The sequence below is a fragment of the Centroberyx gerrardi genome, chromosome 11, assembly GCF_048128805.1.
Source record: "Centroberyx gerrardi isolate f3 chromosome 11, fCenGer3.hap1.cur.20231027, whole genome shotgun sequence".
Classification (NCBI taxonomy): domain Eukaryota; kingdom Metazoa; phylum Chordata; class Actinopteri; order Beryciformes; family Berycidae; genus Centroberyx; species Centroberyx gerrardi.
Window position 1 is genome coordinate 16,867,741 of NC_136007.1, and position 22,396 is coordinate 16,890,136.

Sequence of the window (22,396 nt, forward strand, 5' to 3'; positions counted from 1 at the left end):
AGATTCAGTTTCTGCTGAAACCACACACATGGCTTCTCTGGCTCTGGTTTGCAACTTATTTTAATGCAAAACACAGTTCACAGTTGCTTGGTATTAAAGATAAAAAATAGAAATGTGACGGGGAAAATCACATCTTGTCTGCTTTTTACAGTCCACTTCGTCCACCCTTTAGGGTCCCTGTTCTCCCGGAAAAGCTCCTAGTCTCAGAGCGCTTGCCAGTAGGTAGTTGTTTGAGTTTAGAGGCCACTGACAGGGTGCTCTTCATCTGTAGGGCTGAACGCCGACGAACGGGCCTGAATGTGGGAAGAGCTGACAGCTGCTGAAGTACTCAATACTTTTTTACATTGATGAAAACCTTGATAGCGCCAGTGAAGTCAGCGGAGAGTAAAACCTCTGTGTGATCTGTCTTTAGGGCTCCTGCAAAGGACAAAACATTTTTATTTAGCATTTAAAGTGCAGCATACTGATATTTATACATACTTTATACTAGTTAACATACCTGAGGGAATGGTCTCAGAGTCAGTGGAGTCCAGGCTCTTACACTCTGCATCAGGTTTCTCTGCCCCGGCCTCTTGTGGAACGATAAGGCCTGGGTGCGGCGCAAAAATGGCTGAGGTGACCACTGCATTGTGCGCTGAAAGATAAAAAGAGCTTTAGTCACATGATACAAACAAATTAGACAGGTTGTTAATTTTTTTTAAAATAAACTGATTAGCACTCAACACACATTACCTTTAATCCCTTCCCAGAAGTCATTGCGGTCCCGTCGCACAGAGGTAAATTTGCTCAAGTCGTGGTAAGTGCTCCAGATGTACACGTACTTATCCTCTGAGCCGCTGACAATGAAGGAGTAGTCATGGCTGTAGGAAGAGTGTTACACTTTAAGTCTGTTTTTGTGTTTGCCCATGTTTAATATTGGACACTGATGACACCAACACTAAAGAAATTCATAGATGTGAGACAAGAGTTTGGAGTACCGCATGGTGACACAATCCAATTACAATGAAATCTTCAACATGGAGAATTACAAGACGAAGTGTTAACCTCATCTACTACAATTTACAAACAGAATAAAAGGCAGCACACCCGAGGCAGAGCAACACCTCACATCTCCACTAGACGAGCCACACTTCGAGGCATCACAGAGCCTAACTGGCACATCCCAAAATGCTCAATAACACTTGCAGGCCCGGCCAAAAACACATGAAAGAGAACCACCCTGACCTGAAGCTAGCCTTGATCTGGCTGCTGCTGTTCACATAACCCTTGTATTTCATGGATAGAGACAGGTCCCTCAGGTCGTACAGGCGAATGCGGGAATCATTGGAGGTCACCAAAATCTGAGGGGAAGAAAAGAATGCTGCCATTTAACAGATCTGTCAAAAAGAACAAAGAAATCAAACAGATGACCAGGTATTTTATAGAGTAGATTCAACCTTACCTTATTTTCTCCAGGTAGAGGCTCAATGCCAGTGATTTTGCGTCCAACTCTGTTCCTACCTCTGGTGGACCTCACATGAATTTGGGTGTGGTACTTGAGGCGCTAAGGAATGTATAAACAGAAAAACACTGAGCACCATCATTGGTAAATCATTTACACAACATAGTTTACATTTAAACTTTTACAATAACCCGTGTGACATTGAAGGCATCAACGCATGGCCCATATTAGTAGAAAAAAAGCTTTTTGTTAATGTTTATTTTGGTTGGTCACCTTGGATCTAACACTGTGATATGACACAGAACAACAACAAATAACTGCGGTTAGAGAAAAGAGGAAGTAGCTGGGCTGGGTACCTCTGTGTCATAGAAGATGCATCGGCCGTCGTAGGTGCCGATGACGGCATACTTCCCATTTTGGCAGAAGTTGGCAGCAGTGATGAGGCGCGTTTGGCCGTCCACCTCGTTCCACAGCGCCACCTTCTTGTCTGGAATGTTCCAGAGCCGCAGCTTCCCATCCAGAGAACCACTCAGGAAGTACCTGTCATCCTGGGAGACAAGGGACATTATGTTACTCTAAATACTGTGGCGGAGCCAAAAGCAAAAGATTCCGTAAGACTTGTGTTAAATGATCCCCATGAAATGAACGGCCATTACTTTTACTTCCTGGAAAACACAGCATCTTTAGTGGTGACCTCATGCTGCACCAGTAGGCGTAAATATACATTTCTAACCAATAAAACAATCAGATTTTTGAACAATCCCAAACCTCTGCACCCCTCCCACCAAATAAAATTGCCTTTCTCTCCCTTCAACAGAAAATGCATCAAATCCAGGAAGTTAAGAAGCCATTTCATGGGATCTTTAAAAGCAGTAAATACTAAGTGAGTCAACTTACTCTGGGGTGGAAAGCAATGGCTGTGACAAAGTCAATGTGCTGAAAGCAGCAGAGACACTCTCTCCTGGATATGTGCCACAATCTGACCGTTTTGTCCATGGAAGAGGAGAGCAGGAAAAAGTTCTACATGGACACAAAAATGGAAAAAGTGAGAAATAAAACATGAATCGAGGGTGTTTGAAAGGTGTGAGGGTGGAGACAGGGTAGCGAGACATCACCTTTGACCAGGACAAGTCCAGCAGGTCAGCCGTGTGACCTTTGTACTTGCAGAAGGGGACTTGACGGAAGGGGGCGTTCCTGTCTTCTGTGTCTGGGTCCTCTGGAGCACAACTCGCCTGGGAAAAAGAGTACATTAAAATCTCCATTGTTAATAAGGTCTTCCAGGCGATGCTAGACCACCCACAAATTAGAGGGTTCCTAATTTCACTCACCCCAGGGTCTGTGTCAGATTTAGAAGAGCACAAACTTTCCTGAGAGGGAGAAGGCGAAACTCGACCTGGATAAGCCAAAACCAAAAGAATGTTTACCATAACCAAAGATGTGGCGGATACATTAAGACAATTAAACAATAATCATTATAGAATAAAGAAAGATATATTCCACATTTGTGACAGATGTTGATGTATTTACCTTCAGTGTTGTACTTCATCCTCATGTTATTGAAGTAGTCAAAGGCATTCTTTAGGACCCAGATGCGAACCACATTATCTTGGCCTGCGGTTGCCAGCAGCCTCCCACAGTGAGAGAACTTCATGGTCCAAACTGCCCCCTGAAGACAAGACAAGGATTCATTAAATATACATGTTCCTTTAAACATCATTCAAACAAACAAAATACCAAAAAAAAAACAGAGGTCCTCTTACCATGTGCTCCCCACTGAGGTCCTGGACAACCTTAATCTGATCAAAGTCAAAGGGGCCCTTGAAGCTGTGCGCTGCCTTGAATTTGGCTTGCCTGGTGTAAGGCATGCCCTCATCGTCACTGGATGATGGATCGTCCTGATCTGTATGGAACACTGACCCACCCACCCCAAAAAAAAGACCACAGTGAGAGAATACCAAAACCTTTGTAACAGTAGCATTAAATTATAATGAGGAAGTGAAGGGTTTGCAAATCTTTCAAAGTGAATTTTCAAGCTTTTTCAGCACCTCATTTTCCTGTATTAGGGGTTCAGGGATAAAACTGTCTGTTGTTGTTGTTACTATCATAATCATCTAACATTCATGCAAGCTCTTACAGCCACAGATGCAACTGTGAAACATCTTGTGACACTTGCATTCCTCAAGCAACTATGTAAAATCTGGCAACCTTTTTGAGAAATATTTGTAGAATATAGCAATTCAACAGACACCCTGGCTTATCTGTAAGAGTCTGCTACTTATCACAGAATACTACCACATACTCTACTTCATGAAACATGCAGATACACAGTCAACGAGACAAGCAGATAAACGCGTGGGCTGAAAGTGCAATGAGCAGTGAAAAGGAGGTCAGAACCGTCTGCACCCTCAAATGGCTCGTTGGTGCTGTAATTTATTCATTCCAGTTGACTAGTAATTCTGATTATGACAGTGGAAAGTTTGACAAAATTACACTCCTTCCTGCACATCTCACACCATCTCTGTATCCTATACTGGCCTCGGTGTCCACATCCATTTCAAAATGGCCACTTCGCCCAACTCTCTTCCGCTGCCTGCACTTAACTAAGCTCTTAATCTTCCTCTACTTCCACTTATAAAAAGACCAACCATCCTATCACTAGTTTTTACTGTGCAATTATTGTAAGTAGCTCTGGATGACAGCATAAAATATAAACCTACAATGTACTGCATAATGTACTTTAAAGTACTCTATTCATAATTCAAGCACTTTCTCCACATCAAAAAGACACGGTTAAATTTGAAGCATTTTCCTGGAATTCAAGCATCTGTACAAATCCTGTAAATTGCCGTTTTATCTTACCTTCATCACGCACACTTTTCACCTTGTTGACGGCCTTCTCTCCATACTCCTCAGCGAGATGCTTGGCCCTCTTCACAGACTTGCCCAGGAACTTTTTAAATTGGGTTCTGGGGAAGTATTAAGGGACAAGAAAATTATCGTATCCAATGCTAGATTGTGTAACAGAAAAGGGGAAAAAATCAATTACAGCAACAGGTGACAACAAGTCATCATCCTTACGTTTTCTGTTTCAGTTTTCCTCCATCTGTGTCCGACAGCGGAGCCTGGGCCTTGTCATCATCATCCGACTGTGCTGCATCATTCCTGAGAGGAAAAAAAACAACAGATCAACTTCCTCTAGAAAATGTACCATATTTGTTTCTACATGATCTGTGTTGAGCACTAAAACACACACAGTCAACAATTTTCATAGAATAGAGCAGCCAAGACATAAAAAGCATTTTCCCCTCACGTAATATACTCCTTGGTTCTCCTCATGATGTGCAGGGTGAGGGGGTTAATCCCAGCAGGAAGCTTCTCTTCGGCCTGGATTAGAGGGATCTCTTCCCCAGTGTCCAGATTCTTGATCATCACACTGGCCAGGATTTCCTGTTTTAAGACCACACATCAAAATATGATCCCTAGATACAGATGCACAGAAAGCTGCTGTAAGCGATATGCAAGAGGTACATTGAGTTATGGTTTGGATTCAAGCTGAATAAAGGCAATAAAAGAGTAAGAAACAAACACGCAGGGACTCTTACTTCGTCTGTCAGTTCTCTACCGGAGTTCGAACGAGGTCGCTGGGGGCCTGGAGTGTCTCCCCCACCGGCAGTTGAGGCCTGTTCTTCCTCATTCTCCTAAGGAAACATGCCAACCAACGGTACAACAGATAAGAACAGAACTCCTACATGCCATGTAGTTTGAAGTTCTGGTTAGGCACCAGATGCCTGACTAAGTGGTCCGGCCTGCAGCCTCACTGACCTGTGCTGTCACCACCTTGTCCCCGCTGGTGGCACTGGCCAGATCCAGGGAATGCTGCAGCTCCTTAGTGATACTCCTCACTGTGCTGCTAGGAGACACCAGGCCGGACGGCTCCAGTGCATCAATGCTGATTGCAATGGGCACAGACACTGGATAATAACACAACAAAACACAAGGTTTTAAGTCAATTTAGAAACACCTGATTTTAGTCAAAAAACATCAGGTTTTGGCGCCCTCGATAATATATAGATACTCAGGAATGTAACACCCACTCGCAGAGCTCGGTACTTCAAGTGTTTATAGTCTACAATTCTCTAACTGCAATCAGGATCTGATTAGCTGTCTTCACTTCAAAGAAATTGTATTCAGCCACACTGCCATTCTCTAGCATTGCTAACAAATGCAAATCATTTTTGCTGTTTTTTCCTCCAAAAACAACACTCGCGCAAGTGCTTTTGGGAATGGAGTGAAAATCCTTCCAGTTTATAATACATCAGGTAGGCTTCTTAACAACCTGAACTGCAGTATCTCTATAATCAGGAGACGAGAGCCTGCTCCCTGTCCATATCTGTGCAGTGGGTTGCTGTCATTGTAGTCAATATCAAGTATGTAAGCACAGTACATTTCTTACTTGTCTTCTGCCAACCAAAACTTTTTTTTTTTTTGAAACGTTCGTTTGTATGTTTGGTATCTCTAGACACCAACGATAGCATTTTGACAAAACTTGGCAGGAATGATGCATCTCACCACTGTGTTCTGGCATTTTCAAAATTACACTGACTGGCCCAAGGGAGGGGCGCTACAGTCACAGGTCAAAACCAGGTGACATATTGGTCACTGGACTGGAATTTTTTTTGTCTTTTTTAACAAAAAAACAGAGCTATCAGTCTACATCTACTAGTCCACTGTCGGCACTACTATAGAAAGGAAGTGAGAAGAAGTTGTGATGTGCGGTGTGAGGGATGTGAGACGAGAGAAATGACTATGCCCAGGAGATAACAGCATAGGGCCCAAATACTTGATTCTCTCTTTGGTGATCAGTGTTGTTTTTTAAATTTTCCCCTCAACTCTGAGCAGTGGGTGCATGTCCAAGGTCCATGTGTGGCAAGGTCCAGTGTGTACTAAGCCTAAATAAGGCATGTCAATTCAAGTTATAATAACATAGGTAAAGCCCTCTAACATTTTGGCACGGTAAGCAACGGATTGAGCTGACTGATATAGGGTGGGTGTAATGCTGCATCAGATCTCCCAGATAATATTAGCTGGTGGCATGTATGAAAATTTTTCAGTCATGCTATCTGCCGCACCTAAACCAATAGCAAAACCGTTGAGACTGCTTTGCTTATGTTCATGAAATTGGAACTTAGAATAACTATTGCTGTCTAACCTGCAACGGTGAATCCTTTAACACACAGACTGTTCCATTGTTGTTTTAAAGGTTGTTCAGTTCCATTGCTCAAAAAAACATTTTGGATCAACATAACGCTTATCAACTTTCGTGCCCTTGACTGTGTACTGTGTTATCTACCTTCAAGTCCACTTGGCCTCAGAGACTCCTGAGACTTCTTGCCGGGAGGTAGAGTCGGCCTGAACGGTGGAGGAGGCCTCGGTGGTGGAGCACCACCGGGTGGGGGTGGTCGTGTGGGAGGGGGCTTCTTGGTGCTGGCTACAATGTCTGGTTCCACTGTGAATTGCCGTGGGGGTTTGGTAGGCCCAGAGGAGTCCGAGTCAGTGGACCTGTCTGTGAGGGGGACCTGATCTAAGATGTCTGCAGGTCTCTGCTCCTGCTCCACTTCTGCACCCGCAAGAGGCAGATCAGGCTGACTCTGGCCTAGGGTGCTGGTGATATCTGGGGGCTGAACATGTTCTTGTGGCCCAGCTGATGGGCCTGGGATATCTATGGGTTCAGGGATAGATATGGAGCACGCTCCTTCCCTTGTTGCATTTTCCTGTGGTTCCTCTGGCCTCTCGACAAGCTGAGGTTCCACAACAGGCTCCGCTAGCTCCACAGGAACTTCCTGAGCGTTACTGTCATTCTTCAGCTCCGGCTCTGCCCTTACATCAACTTCCAGCTGATCTAACAGCTCAGCCACCTCACCAACGCTTCCCTTTTGGCTCTCCTCAATGATGCTATCAATGATCTACAGTATGAGGAACAGAAAATAACAGTTAGTCGATTTAACAATATACAAAATCTGATATAAGTGCCAATGTACAGCCCAACTACAACAGAACAAAACAGAACAATGTTACTGTCCACATATGTGTAAGTTTGCCTTTGGCATCACTGCAGTTAAATCATAAACAAAACACAAAAATACACATTTACAAATAGAGTAAGCACCTGCATAAAACCTGCCTTGGACAATACAGGAAAGGGTGTGAATGTGGGATATATGATTGTGCTTATAAAGTGGTCACCTCCCATCAGAGATGTTTGCTGAATTTGGCCCAAAGACACCTCCACGAGCCTGAACAGTACATTTTTATGACCCAAAGCCAACCCTCTCTACCCTTTCTCAGCACTGAGGATCTGGCACTCCCAGAGTTTCTTTATATGAGGGCCATCTAGTGTGGGCCAGTATTCAGTGAAAGAGAGAACCATACCTGAAGGGGATCATCTTGATGAGTGTCGGGTGTGGCCAGTCCACTGGTCGCATCTTGTACAGGATTCACCGATCTCTGCAAGAGATGTTCAGAAAACAAACAGCGAAAATATTATCATTAACCTGCAAAACATACAACAAAAGTAGCAGACATGCCAACTTTGTAGTAGGCTAGTAATGTCCACTGTGAAACACATCCACACTGAGGGAAACCCATTTGAAGAATAAATACTTCACCAAATTATTGCAATTGTTTACAAGCTTGTTTCTTTGATTTCCTTTGCCCAAAACTGCCAAACTCCACTGCACTTGAACTTTTTTTCACTCAACTTTTTCTCATTCAGCATTTCTCATCTGATGTGCAGCACTTGCAATGAGGGGTCAACTGTTTGACAGAACCCAATTATCCGTCTGATTCACAAAAAATTATCCTTGCATGAAAAGCTGTTCCAAGATTCAATTCACTTCTCACTGCTAAACCAGTGTTTCCAGTCTATTTTTAGTAGATGTGGTGTGTGAGGATAGTGTCGGTTCTGAGACCCAGGTTCACTCCTGGGCCCATTCCAGTGTCACTTCCAGGATGTGTTGCAGTGTAAGAATGGCTCTTATTTGGATATTTATATCATATCTTGATAACTGTAATTTCAATTGTAACTGTTGCAGGCTGAGTAACGATGTCACATGATTCATTTTCATTTTATTTAAATTTTTTCTAGCTGTCAGGGAACACTGCAGTTAAATGAATTTAAAGGAAACACTGGCTAAACACTGATAGAGATTTGTCAAATAAAAGTTATCATGGCAAGGTGTTGAACACTTGCAGTCAGAAAAAACAGATACATTTGAATGTTTTTCACATAGGGCACTAATATCTTCCCTTGAAGTGAGTCAAGGTAGGTGCAACTGCAAGGAGGACTATCAACATTGCAGTCACCTCTAGATAATGGGACACTTTATTTTCAACAATTACATGTAAAACTATTGTGTATTGTATTACTTTTGCTTCGTCTTCGAGCCTTGGCAACAGTCAAGCTAAAGCCAACACTCATGGCTATTTGGTGCAAATTCAGTTCCAATAGCGAGTGTTTAATCAAGAGATATTGCTTCTTTTCAACAAACCCTGGTTTTAGATAAACATACCTGAGGTGAGGGAATGACAAACTTTGCAGGTGACCTAAAAAACACACAGGGAAACAGTTCAAGAATACAACAAAAGTCCTCATCTAACATACAAGATTCAAAGGCAAATCCAATCTAAAAACAAATTCAAACCTTAGGCAGTTCAATTAATATTTGTAAACATGAACTAGCCTATTTTCTCCCAAAATGAAAATACAGGGAGCCAAGTTTCAGATCTTTAATGTCAAGACTTTCTGGAGGTGCTCCATTTATAACAAATGGTAAGGCTGACATACTGTAATGTTTTTTTGAGCATTTACACCAAGCTGGCCATTGACTCGGCAGTGTGCTGCGTGTTCTGAGCCAAAAATGTATCATGTTGTATCATAAAAATCATAATATTGTGAAGTTTTGAACTTTGGTCAATAATGATTGAAACGTTTGATTTGACTTGATAGCCCCCCTAAACGACAGCCCCGTATTTTTTTCCTGGCGTTTAAACATTACAAAAACATTGCTCTGGGAAGGTGTTTTTGGTTAAAAAACAACAACAATGGAGTGCTGACTTGGCTCTCGGTCCCAGCTTTTGGACAGACCTGTTCCTGTGCAAAAACCTTATCCACTGTCCAAGATCCTAGGAATAACATCATGTGACTTGTGTGTTAAGGTGGACTTTCCCTTCACTAACATCAAACGGCATGTAGTGTAATGTTAAAATCTGTCAGTCTGTCTTTCTGACATTTTAGTTGTTTAAGATGTCACTATGACAATTTCCAATACCGACTGCACAGTCATTAAGCACTCGAATAGGGACTTGTCTTCAAAACAGATGAGTTATTAAAAAAACCGAATAATAACTTAAAGCTGTGTTCTGCAAAACTCAATAGAGAGTCAGTGTGATTACTAAGTTACCTAGCTCGCTATTTAGTTTGACAGATAACAGCTGGCACATAACAAGCTGACGAACTTAATATCTAACGTTATATCCCTGCTCTGAATTACCAAAAGAGGTTTGCTTACACTTTTGGAGATGGAGTGAAATTAACGTCCTCGGGAGCATCATAGAATTCCTCTGTGTCACTTGTGTCTGACGCCATGCTAACGTGAATTTAGCTAGCTAATACAAGTTAGTCGCCCGCTAGCTCTCTCAGGCTAACCTGCTAGCGCTGCAAAGTAAACACATGCGCTTGTCTCTCTAATTTCGGCGTTTTCAATAAAATGCTATCATCAAAAAGCCTTGGTCCAGGCTACACGTCGTCAAACAACCTCTTTCCTGTCTAACGTCACGCCATAACGTTAAAGTAAGCTAGCCTACTACAGCTAGGCTATTAATTTGATCTGGTCGTGCGACTGACCACCACCTACAGCTTTATACGCCCTTTAAATCAGTCTCGTTAACAGCCTCGAAAATGTATCGTCACCAGCCCAGTGTCCTCCATGAAACCAGACGCTCAAAGTCGCGTATTTAAAACGGCATACAGCTGGTTAGCCTGCAAGCTAACTGACTCACTAACTGCCTTGAGAATCGCCTCGTAAACAAACGAGTGGTACAAAAAGGTACATCATCTCTTAGCGAAGTGAGTCAAAGGGCGGGGCACGGGCATCTTCTTCTTCTACTATGAATTGTGGCGGCAGGCATTCATTCACTCTGCTGCATTACCGCCACACACTGGAACCTTTAAGAATGGCTCTCAAACCCTACACCATACAAACTCGCCCCTTCCAAGTTACTAACCAATTAGGCATTGTTATAACAGTATGGTCCAGACTCTTGATCCAGAAAAGAGTCAAGGGGGTGAATATGTTTTGTTGTTGTTGTTGTTTTTGTTGCGGTTATATGGGCGTTGGATCCTGAAGGGTTCCCAGGGATTGGTTACACTTCTAGTGCATGTCACTGGCAATAAATACAAGATACCTTGTCTTCTGACAAACAAATAAATCATCTTCAGGCATAGACTGTTTAGTGTACTCTCTTGTCCTCAGCACCTCAGGAACCCACTGAATTATCAGAATATGACACTCTCTTCAATATATATTTCAGTATATATTCATTCAATAAGCAATATTTGTGCCAGATTAATGCATCAGTTGATTAATAATGAGGTTTAGAGGACAAAAAGGTGGAGGTGTTCGATGACTGATGATTGAAGCAACCTAATTGGATATCAATGAATCTATGCAGCATTTTGTTTTAATCATAAGTAGTTGGAGATTGTGGTGGCATTCATGTTTTTATTAATTTTGGATTGAAGATTAATTGTAGAAATCTTACCACTTGAAATGTGGTTATGTATTTTGCTTTAAGCTATGAAATTGAAGTGTTCAGTTTTGACTCACACAGTTGCTTTTTGAGAATTGCACTGCTTTGGCAATGAACAAACGATAAACTTTAGAGGAAGTTTGCAAAATTTGCAATGCAGATTTATAGGGTTGTCTCTGTAATGATGGACACTCAACATAACTTATCTAAGTTTATCAGAGTTCATTTATCGTAGGTTTATCGGACAAAAATGTTATCTACCAAAAAAATCTACAATAATAGTTTTTCAGGAATTAAGAAAGGACTGCTCATTTTTTCATTGACATCTATGTATTATTAAAACAATATAAATTGGATTTTAACCAGGTTTTGACAATGTTAGATAGATTATTTATTGTCCAATGTTTAAATTTAATTCAAAAGAGAAAACCACCAAACTTGCAGTTGCTTTTTTTTTTTCTTTCTGAGGCAGCAGTGATAGGCTGTCGCTTGGTAGTAGAAGTCAATAGGGGCCAAAGCTGTCAGCAGTTGTAAAGACAGCCAAAAGTCCTCTGTGAAAGGCTATTCTTGTAATTGAGAGCCTGTAGCTTCCTACTACATCTGGGCTTTTCATGGACCCACTTTAAATTATCACTGTTTATCTTTTTGGTGCAATATAGCCTAATACAAACATTTGTTCCAGCCTACACATGTTTGGAAGGGCTCAGTACTTCTTTAGAATCACTTTATTTAGTAACGGAAGTTTTGAGCCAATGAGAAAAGATTGCCATACTCTTCCACCAATAAAAAGTTTGCATGCTCCTGCGTTTCTAGTAATCAAGAATTCCATTGGATATTAGAAGGGAGGCGGTTCCTCTGGCATAAGTGGATTTGAGGGTTTGGAAGGAAAACAAGGACGCTAGTTAACGTTATCTCGTAGTTGAAGGTATGGATTTAATTATTTAAAAGTTTACAGAGTGTATTCAAGATACATACAACAATTGAAATATCGTATATAATATATTGTTATCAACTAATACAACGTTAACAGCTAGTCATAGTCATTTGTTGGTGGTGGCAAACCAACCAACCACCCAACCAGACTAATAACTAACCTAAGTAACTCACGTTAACATCACTAACCTTTACGCTGACGTTAGTTAACCTAACCTAGCTAGCGTATGTTTGTTAACACAGTAACGTAAATGACAGCAATCACGTCGATTGTCCTGATCTTATTCAAGCTAGCCAATGTTAACATTAAAGGGTTAGCTAGTTAGCCTTAGCCTATTCCCACTGAAGATGGCACGACAGTGTTCGCAACATGGCCAGAAAATTAGTTGTGCCCCGGTCTCACAGCGCTGCCTCACATGACAATACTGTTGACTAGCCTAGCTAACAAATACTGACACGTTAGTTTGTTGATGGCAGGGCTAATGCGTTTGCTAGCAAGCAAGCTACCTCACCGTGGATTTAATTTCTGCCCAAGTGTATCGCACTTGGTTACAAAAGGACAATTATAAAGCACTTGAGTTCGTTTGTCTGAACGCACCGCGCCTGTCAATAGAGCGCTTTGGAAAGTCAAACTCACTCATCAGGGTTGTGGCACCAAAAATCATGTACTGTGTTGTTAAATGTACATGACATGCAGTTAACTGATATAGATTGTAAGCGGTACGAAAAGCAGAATGTTGTCATCAAGTGGATCTGTGTTCCCTGAGGACACGAGGTCGCGATTAATGAAAAAATACACCTATTTTTAAGCTTTTCAAGTTCAAATACTCGGCAAAATGCCCTGTGTTAGGTAGCATACACGAGAGATATTTTTAACTTCAATTAGCCTAGTTCTGTGTAAAGCAACAAGTTAGAAATATGATGCAACAGCCAGATTTGAACAGTGGAGATCCCTAAATTTAAGCCTAGCACTTAACCTTTGGTGGACGTTTTATATTCGAAGTGCTTTAAGCAACATGAGTGCAAATATATTTATTATGGGTGGCCCCAGTGGGAATTAAACCCCCGACTCTTATCAGTGGTATCATGCTCCGCCCATTTAGCTATACAAGACCACAGGCTGAAAATGTAAGAAAAAATATTGATTCATACACTGGTAGTTGAAGTTTATCTTGTTTTAAAATAAACTGATTATATCCCCCCAGCCTAACCTTTAACTAGGCAGCTTCAACCTGCAGGTATTCCATTTCATATTCAGCATCTCATGTTTTCAGGTGTACAAGCCAAGACAGTTTACAAGTGCAAAGCAAGCTAGAGTTCAATCCTATAGTTGTTAACCATGTGCCATCCACTCACTTGTGTGTTTATGGTTTTAGAGATTTACTAACTGGAGTGTGTATTGAAAGAAGAAGGCTTTAGTAGATTACCAAGCAAAAGCCTAAGCCCATTCACTGCATTGTAGTGTGTTGGTGCGAGCAGTTGATTAAACCAGGACATAACAATTGTGTAAAGATATAATGTAAGAGACTAATTAGCCCCTTACTAATTTTTATTATTGCTATTATTATGTTGTAATAGTTAATGAAGGGTTAGGGTGCCAATATTATTGTGAGGCAATTTTGAAACTTCATCAGTTAAAATTATATTGAGTATTGCAGAAAATGAATGTTTATATTTATATTTACAAACAATATTTTGTGTGTGAACTGGCAGACTTCTTCAGAAAATTTAACTGTCTAATGTCTACCTGTTAAATGTCTGTCTAATTGCATGTGAAAGTCCCCTCAATGAAAGCATAGAAGCATAGTAAATAATAATAATAATAATGATAGTGCAGACTGAAATGTAAAATGAAAATGCTGTAAAAAGTGCAGGCAGTAAAACTGGTTTGCAAGTGTTAAAACAAAACTACATATTGTCTTTATCTTCTTTTTCCTGGTTCAGAAGGTTTATTGCTATTGGGATGAAATATTTCTTATAAATGTCACGAGTACCAGCATGTTCCGCTTCTGTGTTTTTAGAGGTGTGGTTTTGGAGAGGGTATGGAGCACCCTGCACACAGAGGGGAGACAATGCCCATCGGACTGCATGACAGGTACTGTGCAATGTGTTGTGTGCGCGCCTTTCTTTGGCCACTGTGAACACATGTAGTGAAATCTCACTTAGATTGAACATTTTCATTTTTCATCACACATAGCCTACCTCCCCAGAAATTCAGGAGCTCTCAGCCTCCAATGTTAGCTGCCCTGAGGATCCGCTGTCACCTCTGGCATTCAAGATTATTTTCCCCACCTCTCAATATCGCTAATTGTAAACAGTCAAAATTACTTGTTGAAAAGGATAACCCTTGACACAGTTTTGGTGTTTGACCATTCTTAAACCCCTACAGAGGTATGTGCGCTAAAAATGAGAGTGTCTTACCAAAGTGTCTTATCACCTTAATAGGCCTGGGCGATACAAAGATATTAAAATGCTACATGATATTGAAATGCCACAGTAATGGCATTCAATCTGTGATTATGGAACAATATTAATAATTATGCAAATTAACCCTTTAAAGAGAAATTCAACCACAAAGTAACATTTAGCTCATTTAACAGATTGAGTTTTGACTGAATATGTCTAGGTGGCAGAACAATGCGCTCTCTGTGTGAAATTCCCGTAATTGCGGTATCTAGATTTGGAAGAGGTTAACATCAAAATGGCGTAGTCCTCTTGCCTCTCGCTGTTGGGGAAGAGCTACAACAGGCGGAGGATTCAAATTTTCTGCTCCCCGACCTAAGGGGGTGCCGTCTCAGAGGAGCGTTGACCACAGGCCTTGGTGCAGAAAGACTCAAGGAGAAGTACATTAATAGCCTGAGCTTCTAGTCCCTCTACAGCTAGCTAACTTTAGCCACTATTCAGGAATAAATGGTTTCCAGTGTGAGAGAAGATGATACACCGGACGACACTACATTTGTCGAACTTCATGAATTGGCTTTAGAGGGTTATGGGTTTGAGCCTGAGTACACTGCAGAAGAGCTGGAGGAAAGACGGGAGGAGAAGAAGCAGAGACTTCCATTGCTGCTCCTGGGCCACCTCAAGTGAAGCGACAAGCAAGTTTATGTGGCCACTTTCTCTACAATGCCAACGGAGATAGGAAGTGTCTGTTGTAATGAATGGGACTGTGCTCAGTTTCGTTTGGCACCAGTGACAGATGAAGAAAAGGATCAAGTTGGAAAAGTCTGTCTCGCATCACATCACAGTTTTGAACCACATGTGAACAGAGCCGTCTTGGACACATTTTTCAAGATCCCCAAGTTAAACTGGCGTAGGAGACCCAGACCTGCAGGGCCGGGAGGAACAATGATAATCGAGTAAGTACAAATAACCACATTTTTTCTCACTAGGACACCAATGTGTTTTGTTGTTGTGGTTAATATAAATCTTGTCTATTATAGTTTGTATGTGAAATGCTCACCATGGTTAGACAGTGTTTTGTGCTATTTAAAAATCATTACTAACGCAGCTGTAGCCTAGAGCAACTACACGTTAGCCAAATCACAACCTATATCATGGTTGTGATTTGGCTAACGTGTAGTTGCTCTCTGCTAGCTTTCAAATCCACATCACCACATAGATATAAACATACTGGGCCTCATTCACAAAACTTTTTGTAAATTCCTCTCACTTTTATTCTTGAGAAAAGTGCCTACTAAGAAAAGAAAAAACATTATTGTCAGGAGTGAGTGAAAAAAGACATTTATTTTTTAAAAGTGTAAGCAGTGGAGTCACAGCAACCGAGAAAAAAAAGCATGGCAAGAAATTACTGATGTTGTAACATCAGAGACACACACCTTGGATAAAATAAATAAAAATAAAAAATACATGGTTTGACTTTGAACTTTGACTTGAAGTTAGAATCTAAAAAGCGTATAGCTCGAAATAGGTGCAGTTTATTAGCTACAGGCAGAGGGCAGGGCACTGTTGAAAGAATTAGGGGAATAATAGGAGAGACTGTGCTGTCAGGTGTTCAGTCATCAGTGGAGTTGGACACTGACTTCAAGTTGTGGGTCCCTCCTGTCCAGCGGGAAACCACATTTAGGAGGAATGAATTTAAATAAGCATAGACTTATGGAGACGATTTTGTGATACACACATGTGCAGCCTATTGCTCTGATAGTGTTTGGCAGGCCAGCAATAGCATGGAAATCTCTTTTTATTTGAGTCTGTTCGACTGCAGAATATGGGAATTTGATATATTATGGTGCCAGCTTAATGATACCATCTTTGCAGCTGATGGATGGCTGTGATATGCCGGCCTGGTTACTTATCTGCCTTTGGACGGGTCCAGTGGCCAGGCAGGCATGTTCTCCTACATGTTCTCCTGCTCAGCTGTGGCTCCATGGGTGTTGCAGAGATCTAGGAGAATTGCCATAGGTAGTCTAAAGTGCATCATGAGCCATTCACTCAATCTCTACTCAAGGCTGTTGCAATAACGGCAAATGTTGGGGTTTGCTGTACGCTCATGGGTCTTTATATCATAATGAATCACTTTGATCAGTAAGCTAAACATCTGTTTCCAACTGAATATAATTGCCCATTATGGCTATGAATTTGTTCATAGCTTTGTTAATTGGTTATCAGTAGCCTATTTATGCCAATAAATGCATTGATACACATTTTGTTGTTAATGAGGTCTGTAACTACTTAAAGTGACTGCGGCTAAAGAATAACATTTTCTAAGTAGAAACCTCTTCAGCCTATCTCCCAAACACATAGACTTTGATTGTGTCAAAGAACAAATTCAGGAAAGAAAATGCTGTCATGTCCGTGGAAACATTTATAAGTACATTTTAAGATCAAATCTGCATGTTTTTTGAATGAGGCCCATTGATTTAGAATTTGTGGCGCTATGATACATGCCCAGAAATAAATTGGCTGGCTAGTATGGGATGTTATACAATGTAATTGTGCAGTTTATAGTGCTAACTAAAATAAATTGCAATTCAAAATGCAGAAAAAGGTTTTGATGGGCTAACTAACAACTGGATTACAACAGCTTTTACAGTGAGCTGATATTATATAATATATAACATATTGATATTGCATAACATTAACATTTTGACATATTTTTTTTAATCATCAAAGCTAGCTAATGCATTTGATTTAGCCTACTGCCCATTTAGTATAACTACATATTCTTCTATCCAGCAGGCTGATCGTTTCAGTTCATGTTTTTTCACAACTTCAAGAAAGCTACACCAGGAAATAAGAGCTGGCCATCATGCATTCAACTACATAGTTCAGGACACAACTGCCAGCCAGTTAAAAGCTTAGTCTGCGTCTGTGGCTTAAAAATTAGTGTGGCGCACAGATGAATTTACATGTTGTTCCTCTGTTTTACCTCTTACTGTAGCCAATACCGCTTGGCTGCATACAGACTCTTCCTGGAATTGTGCCTTCATGGTGAAAGACTGGAGAGAGGAACTTCCCTGGTACTTCCTGCCTGTGTCCAATCTGTTGGTGAAAGATTCCCCTCTCCTGATGGACAGTATTGTGGCTTTGTGGAGGTGGAAGAGACTCTACACCAACTAGATTGACAGTTGCTTACAGTTTGTCTGGACACCATTTTCAATGTGGAGTACCATAATCTATGCAGATGGAGGCAGATGACTGTCCACAGCCTCGCTGCTGAATATGCTTTCAATATCTGTACTGCTTCTTAGGATAACCTGCTGGCCAGTTTGAATGAGTGAAAGAAAAATAAAGCTCCATTACATCAATTCTCCCTCAGTTCATTTCCTTTCATTATTCATCTAGTTGGATACAATGAATGACCTTGTATGACCTTTGCTGTTCAGTGGGTTAGAGTCAGAGCTGCAAACTTGTAGCCTTTCGTTGAAATTTGCTGTTCGCTATTCAAAATAGGTTCAAAATAAGTTCTCCTTGTGATTTGCGTAGAGCCGATGACTTTCCGATAAATTCCTGTTTGCAATTCAATATCAATTATTTTGAAGTTAAGTTGAAAAGGTATGAAATGAAAAATACGATTGGGTGGCATGATCATCAAATTTGAAGTTTTGTCCAGCTCAAATTTAAATTGGGAAAGAAGCCTTTACTTCATCAAATGCTGCTCTGATACATCTGTACATGGAGCTATTGAGTAAGACTGATAGGAAAGGAATGTTAAAACCCTGGTAGTTGCAGAACTTCATTTTACATTTTAGACATTTAGCTGCCGCTCTTATCCAGAGCCACTTGAGAGTGCAGCAATAGAGTGAACCTAAATTCCTGGATTGTCGGCACTATAAGCAACCAATAGTAAGGAGAGCAAGGGTGGAGAAGTTAAGTAGGTGGTTGAGTAGGTGAAGAAATAAAAGCAAGGCTGAAATGTTAGATGTCTTTTTTTTTTTTTTTTTTTTTTTTTTAACAAGATGGGTTTTCGGTGAAAGAAGAAGGAGATGCTGGTTTGTGTGTACAAGGAAGAAAGAGCCAAGCAGCAGATCGTAGCAGAAGGCAGGAACAGGGTCTACATGTAAAGTGATGCAGTTTCCCCAGTAGCCTTGTAAACCAGCTCTGCAGTTGTGATATTGATGCGAACAACTGCAGGCAGCCAGTTAAGGGAATGCAGGAGAGGGGTGACATGGGAGTTTGGGGACGCTGAAGACGAGGTGGGCAGGAGAATTTTGGATGAGCTGTAGTGGCTGAAGAGAGTGCTTTGGCAGCTGTCCAGATGGCAGGTAACTAGCTTGGAAAAAGAGAGGGGCTGAGTACCTGCTGGGGGAGGGGCTGATTCAGCGGATGTTGTAGAGCAAAAACTTGCTTGTGTCCATGATTCGGGTCTTTCACAACAGTTTGTTCTTTAGGATCATCCTAAAAATATTAGAGGAGAGTTACTTGTTCTTAAATCCTACTCCTTAAACATCCTCATTGAGCCTGATCAAGGCAGATGTTTCCTTATATATTTACATAATGTGAGAGGAGAGAAAACTATGCAGCTAAAGTTTGATGATGGGAGACTAAGTGAAGTACAGTAATGCGGACATTGTTGTGATGTTTGGGGTGGGGTTGGGTTTGTAGGAGAGGACAGAAATGTGTTGTGAAAAAATATCACAGTCCTATCAAATCATAGGACTGTAGTCATTCCAAATACAATCCATTTGCAATATGGCAAACATTTTATCAATTTCGGCAACCAAAAGCTGATGCCTGGTTGCCAGCCTGGCAACCACTTCTAAAAGCTGGTGTCGGGCCTGTATGTATATCTTGTACCGGGGTATTTCAGAATGTATCAAATACATTCTGGTATCATATTCAGTACCGTGATAACATTTATGTTCTGTTTTCTATTCAAATACCACATTACGCTTGCTAGTTATTAATAAAGTAATTGTCCATTAATAAATCCAGGGTTCCCCCTACATTTTTTTTGTCAGGCCCAGCAGAAGACATGGAGAACCCCGTAAATTAACATGACGCAAGACATTGCATATAGGCACAGTCGCACACGGTCGAAACTGGTGTGGCAGGTTGTTGGCAACTTTATATTTCATCTTGAGATTTTTTTTTTTATGTCCTGCCACCATGGTACATGTGGGACATTATGTCGTCATGGTGTGTGTGTCTGCCTGTGTGTAGATACATTCTTGTGAACACAATAACTCAACAATAGATGATAGAAACTTCATACTTAACCACAGGTTCCCCGTATAGGGCAGATGGTCTGAGTAGATTTTGGAGCACTTTGCTGCATACATTTGCATATTAATGAGGAAAAAAAGATTCACTTGAAACTGTAACTCCTTAATGCTGTAAGATGCAGAGTTCATATTACTACTGCCAATGTGTTATGAGAAGACAAATATGTTGAGATAGAAATATTAGCTAATTAATGCATCAGTTACTCTAATTAATTACCTTATAAGCCTAACTTGTTATGTTTTAATATGTGGTGATTATGGTGGGACATTAGGCAGCTCAAGTGCCTCTTGTTTTGTGCCCACTTATTCCAAGTGGGTAAAAAAAATGAATAAATGAATGTTGTTAATGCACACACTTAGCTGGTCAAAAGGAAAATCCCTTTTAATTTAAGAATGTAGGCCTAAAATAATGACTAAATGGTGCATTAGCCTGTATATAAGCCTATTGGTGTCAGTATGGTGTTGAGACCCCCTTTAACATAACCTAATGGTTTACCTTACATGACCTTGTATTTTCCTGGATTAATGGAGTCCATCAGAAGTGGCTATTTTTTAATCTGTTGCACAATAATCCAAATACTCGAATTGATTTGATAAAATTGGGGCAAGCCACATTGGCATAGCAAATTGTGTTTCCAATAAGATATGAATATTCCTCTTGTTTTTCCTGTTCTCGCATGAGGCACAGTGTGATGCCTACTCATCTGTTAGTCCTCTTTAATTTCCCTTAATCCTTCCTTGTTGCCTTTATCACACAGATAATCTCTGCCCATAAGAAAAAAAATCATCTGTCACCTGTGAACATTTTTATTGACATTTTCCTACATGGAATATAATTCAAACAACAGTTTGAAGTTTCAAGGGGATTTAAGTATAAAATTGCAAGAAATTATACAGACAAATTAAATGTAAAAGGAAGGATGTACTAAAGTTAATATGCAAAACAGTTGGGGGTAATTTATGTATTCATTTCCTTGCCATTCTTTTGAAACCTCTGACATTATCCACTGGAAACGTTTTATTTTACTGTCACAAGGCTGCTGACTTCATCACACTGCTGTGAGGGTGGTTGAAGTTTCCAGGATTGGTAGTATTTAAATAGTATACATTTAAAAATTGTTTTTCATGTGTAGCTTATTTGAATGAAATGGGTTGCTAGAATCCCTCATGGCCTTCCTGATGTATTGTTTTGCACTGTATGAATGCTATTTTGGTCACAGCTCTTCAAAGGTTGTACAATGCTGTTGTATTCATACCTTTGTTTTGTTGTTTGCAATGATTTTTCTCTTTATCTCCTCCCTCTCCCCTCTACTTCTTTTGATGGCAAACCCAATGCTGTAATCACCACTCCTTTAACAAGGTGGCACTGTTGCTGAGCTACTGGGCTATTCATGAACCCTGAAAGGGTGACGGGAAGGGAGGGCTTCTTCCCCCTCCCACCAGGAGATGACTGTGAATGCAGCAGGGCAAGCAGTCACAGCGGATACAATCTATTGGCTTCTCAGTGTTGCCGCTAATGTCACAACCCTGTCTGTAGCCTGCACTGCCTCTACCAGTGTATTTCTATAGCCACCACCGCTGCTGCTGCTGCTCTCCCTCCCCCTTAAATGGTGTGGGCAGAGTGGGATGGAAGCCCGCATTGGAAGCCTTTTCATGGAAATGCTCTTTGCTGTTGGTATTGCTCTAGCACCGTTCTGGTGACAACAACATGCCGTTAAAATGGAAAAGCGGTTCTCCTGTCAGCTGGAAATTCCCAGTGCCAGTGCTTAAGACATCCAGGTCCTCACCTCTTTCGCCTGCCTACATGTGAGTACGAGCAAAATAGCATTCACATTATGCCATCGTGGTGATGTACATCGAGGTGGATTTTCAGTTTTGGAGGCTTTTTGGAGGTTTTTGGTTTAGTAAATTATTTTGAATACATGAAACCGTTCCCTTTCGTTGCAGCCCTAATTAGGCAGAATATGATTGAGTGTTGTGCTGTGTCGAGAGAGTCGCCTTGCCCGGTGTGCGCTATATGGGTTGCTTGCTTGCAGAATGTCGTGGTCCTAGGCAGTGAGGCTCATTTTGCTGTTAGTCTGGTCATGGCAAGGACCACATCCCCGACTCTTGCCCTCTCCCTATGGCTATGTTTATTTGGGCACAGAGACTCAGCAAGCTTGGGAGGAGCCTGCCTTTGTCAGGATGTCTGGCGTGCCCTGGTTTAGGAGCTATTGTCATCTGCTACTGTTCAGGAGGGGGGAAGGGTAGAATGTAGATGGTTCACACAGGCTCTCTCCATCCTCTCTTATCTGGCCTTTTTTTCAGTGCTCCGCTGAAATGGACGGGTGTCTTGTTTGACTTTTGAACAGTAACCTGGCATAGGCCTAAACAGAGTCAGGGAAAAAGAGAAGAAGAGACCAGATAAAGGGTTATCAAGGCAAGCTAGCATAAGTAGGGTAATGGTAACTTGTAGGTAATTTCTTAGGCTAACAAGGCTAACGAGGATTTTTACAAAATGACATTAATGTGGTCTTTACATGTGTATATGTGT

At 41.1% G+C, this 22,396-nt stretch overlaps 2 protein-coding genes and 1 long non-coding RNA gene across 4 annotated transcripts in view; 2 read left to right on the forward strand and 1 right to left on the reverse strand.

Annotated features, from left to right (window-relative positions):
* Nucleotides 1–42: 42 nt before the first annotated feature.
* On the reverse strand, nucleotides 43–10,515 carry wdr44 (WD repeat domain 44). The gene is made up of 20 exons (XM_071898161.2): nucleotides 10,009–10,515; nucleotides 9,010–9,043; nucleotides 7,871–7,945; nucleotides 6,792–7,404; nucleotides 5,264–5,412; nucleotides 5,044–5,139; nucleotides 4,752–4,888; nucleotides 4,520–4,603; nucleotides 4,301–4,407; nucleotides 3,202–3,353; nucleotides 2,969–3,107; nucleotides 2,770–2,834; nucleotides 2,557–2,673; nucleotides 2,339–2,461; nucleotides 1,798–1,989; nucleotides 1,442–1,543; nucleotides 1,225–1,340; nucleotides 733–860; nucleotides 500–634; nucleotides 43–417 (listed from the first exon to the last, which is right to left on the reverse strand). Exons 1-20 carry the CDS (start codon nucleotides 10,083–10,085, stop codon nucleotides 329–331), a joined length of 2,730 nt encoding a protein of 909 aa, XP_071754262.1. The 5' UTR covers nucleotides 10,086–10,515; the 3' UTR covers nucleotides 43–328.
* Nucleotides 10,516–12,121: 1,606 nt separating this feature from the next.
* klhl13 (kelch-like family member 13) overlaps nucleotides 12,122–22,396 on the forward strand; it is a 45,485-nt gene continuing 35,210 nt past the window's right edge. The window contains exons 1-2 of one of the 2 annotated variants that reach the window (XM_071898151.2): nucleotides 12,122–12,173; nucleotides 14,203–14,276. In XM_071898151.2, the coding sequence (XP_071754252.1) occupies nucleotides 14,224–14,276 (53 nt within the window). In that variant the 5' untranslated portion in view covers nucleotides 12,122–12,173; nucleotides 14,203–14,223. Of the gene's footprint in view, nucleotides 12,174–14,202; nucleotides 14,277–21,555; nucleotides 21,670–22,396 lie in introns of those variants that run through there. The other variant, XM_071898149.2, reaches the window with a different exon arrangement.
* On the forward strand, nucleotides 14,915–17,946 carry LOC144541789 (uncharacterized). Its single transcript, XR_013506851.1, has 2 exons — nucleotides 14,915–15,537; nucleotides 17,580–17,946. It is a non-coding gene; the product is annotated as an uncharacterized LOC144541789 (long non-coding RNA).

Coding starts and splice junctions, on each gene's coding strand:
- wdr44 (XM_071898161.2), bottom strand. CDS start 10,085: ATGGCGTCAGACACAAGTGACACAGAGGAATTCTATGATGCTCCCGAG. Junction 4,408..4,519: donor GGAAAACTGAAACAGAAAAC/GTAAGGATGATG, acceptor ATACTTCCCCAG/AACCCAATTTAAAAAGTTCC. Junction 1,544..1,797: donor GCATCTTCTATGACACAGAG/GTACCCAGCCCA, acceptor TACATTCCTTAG/CGCCTCAAGTACCACACCCA.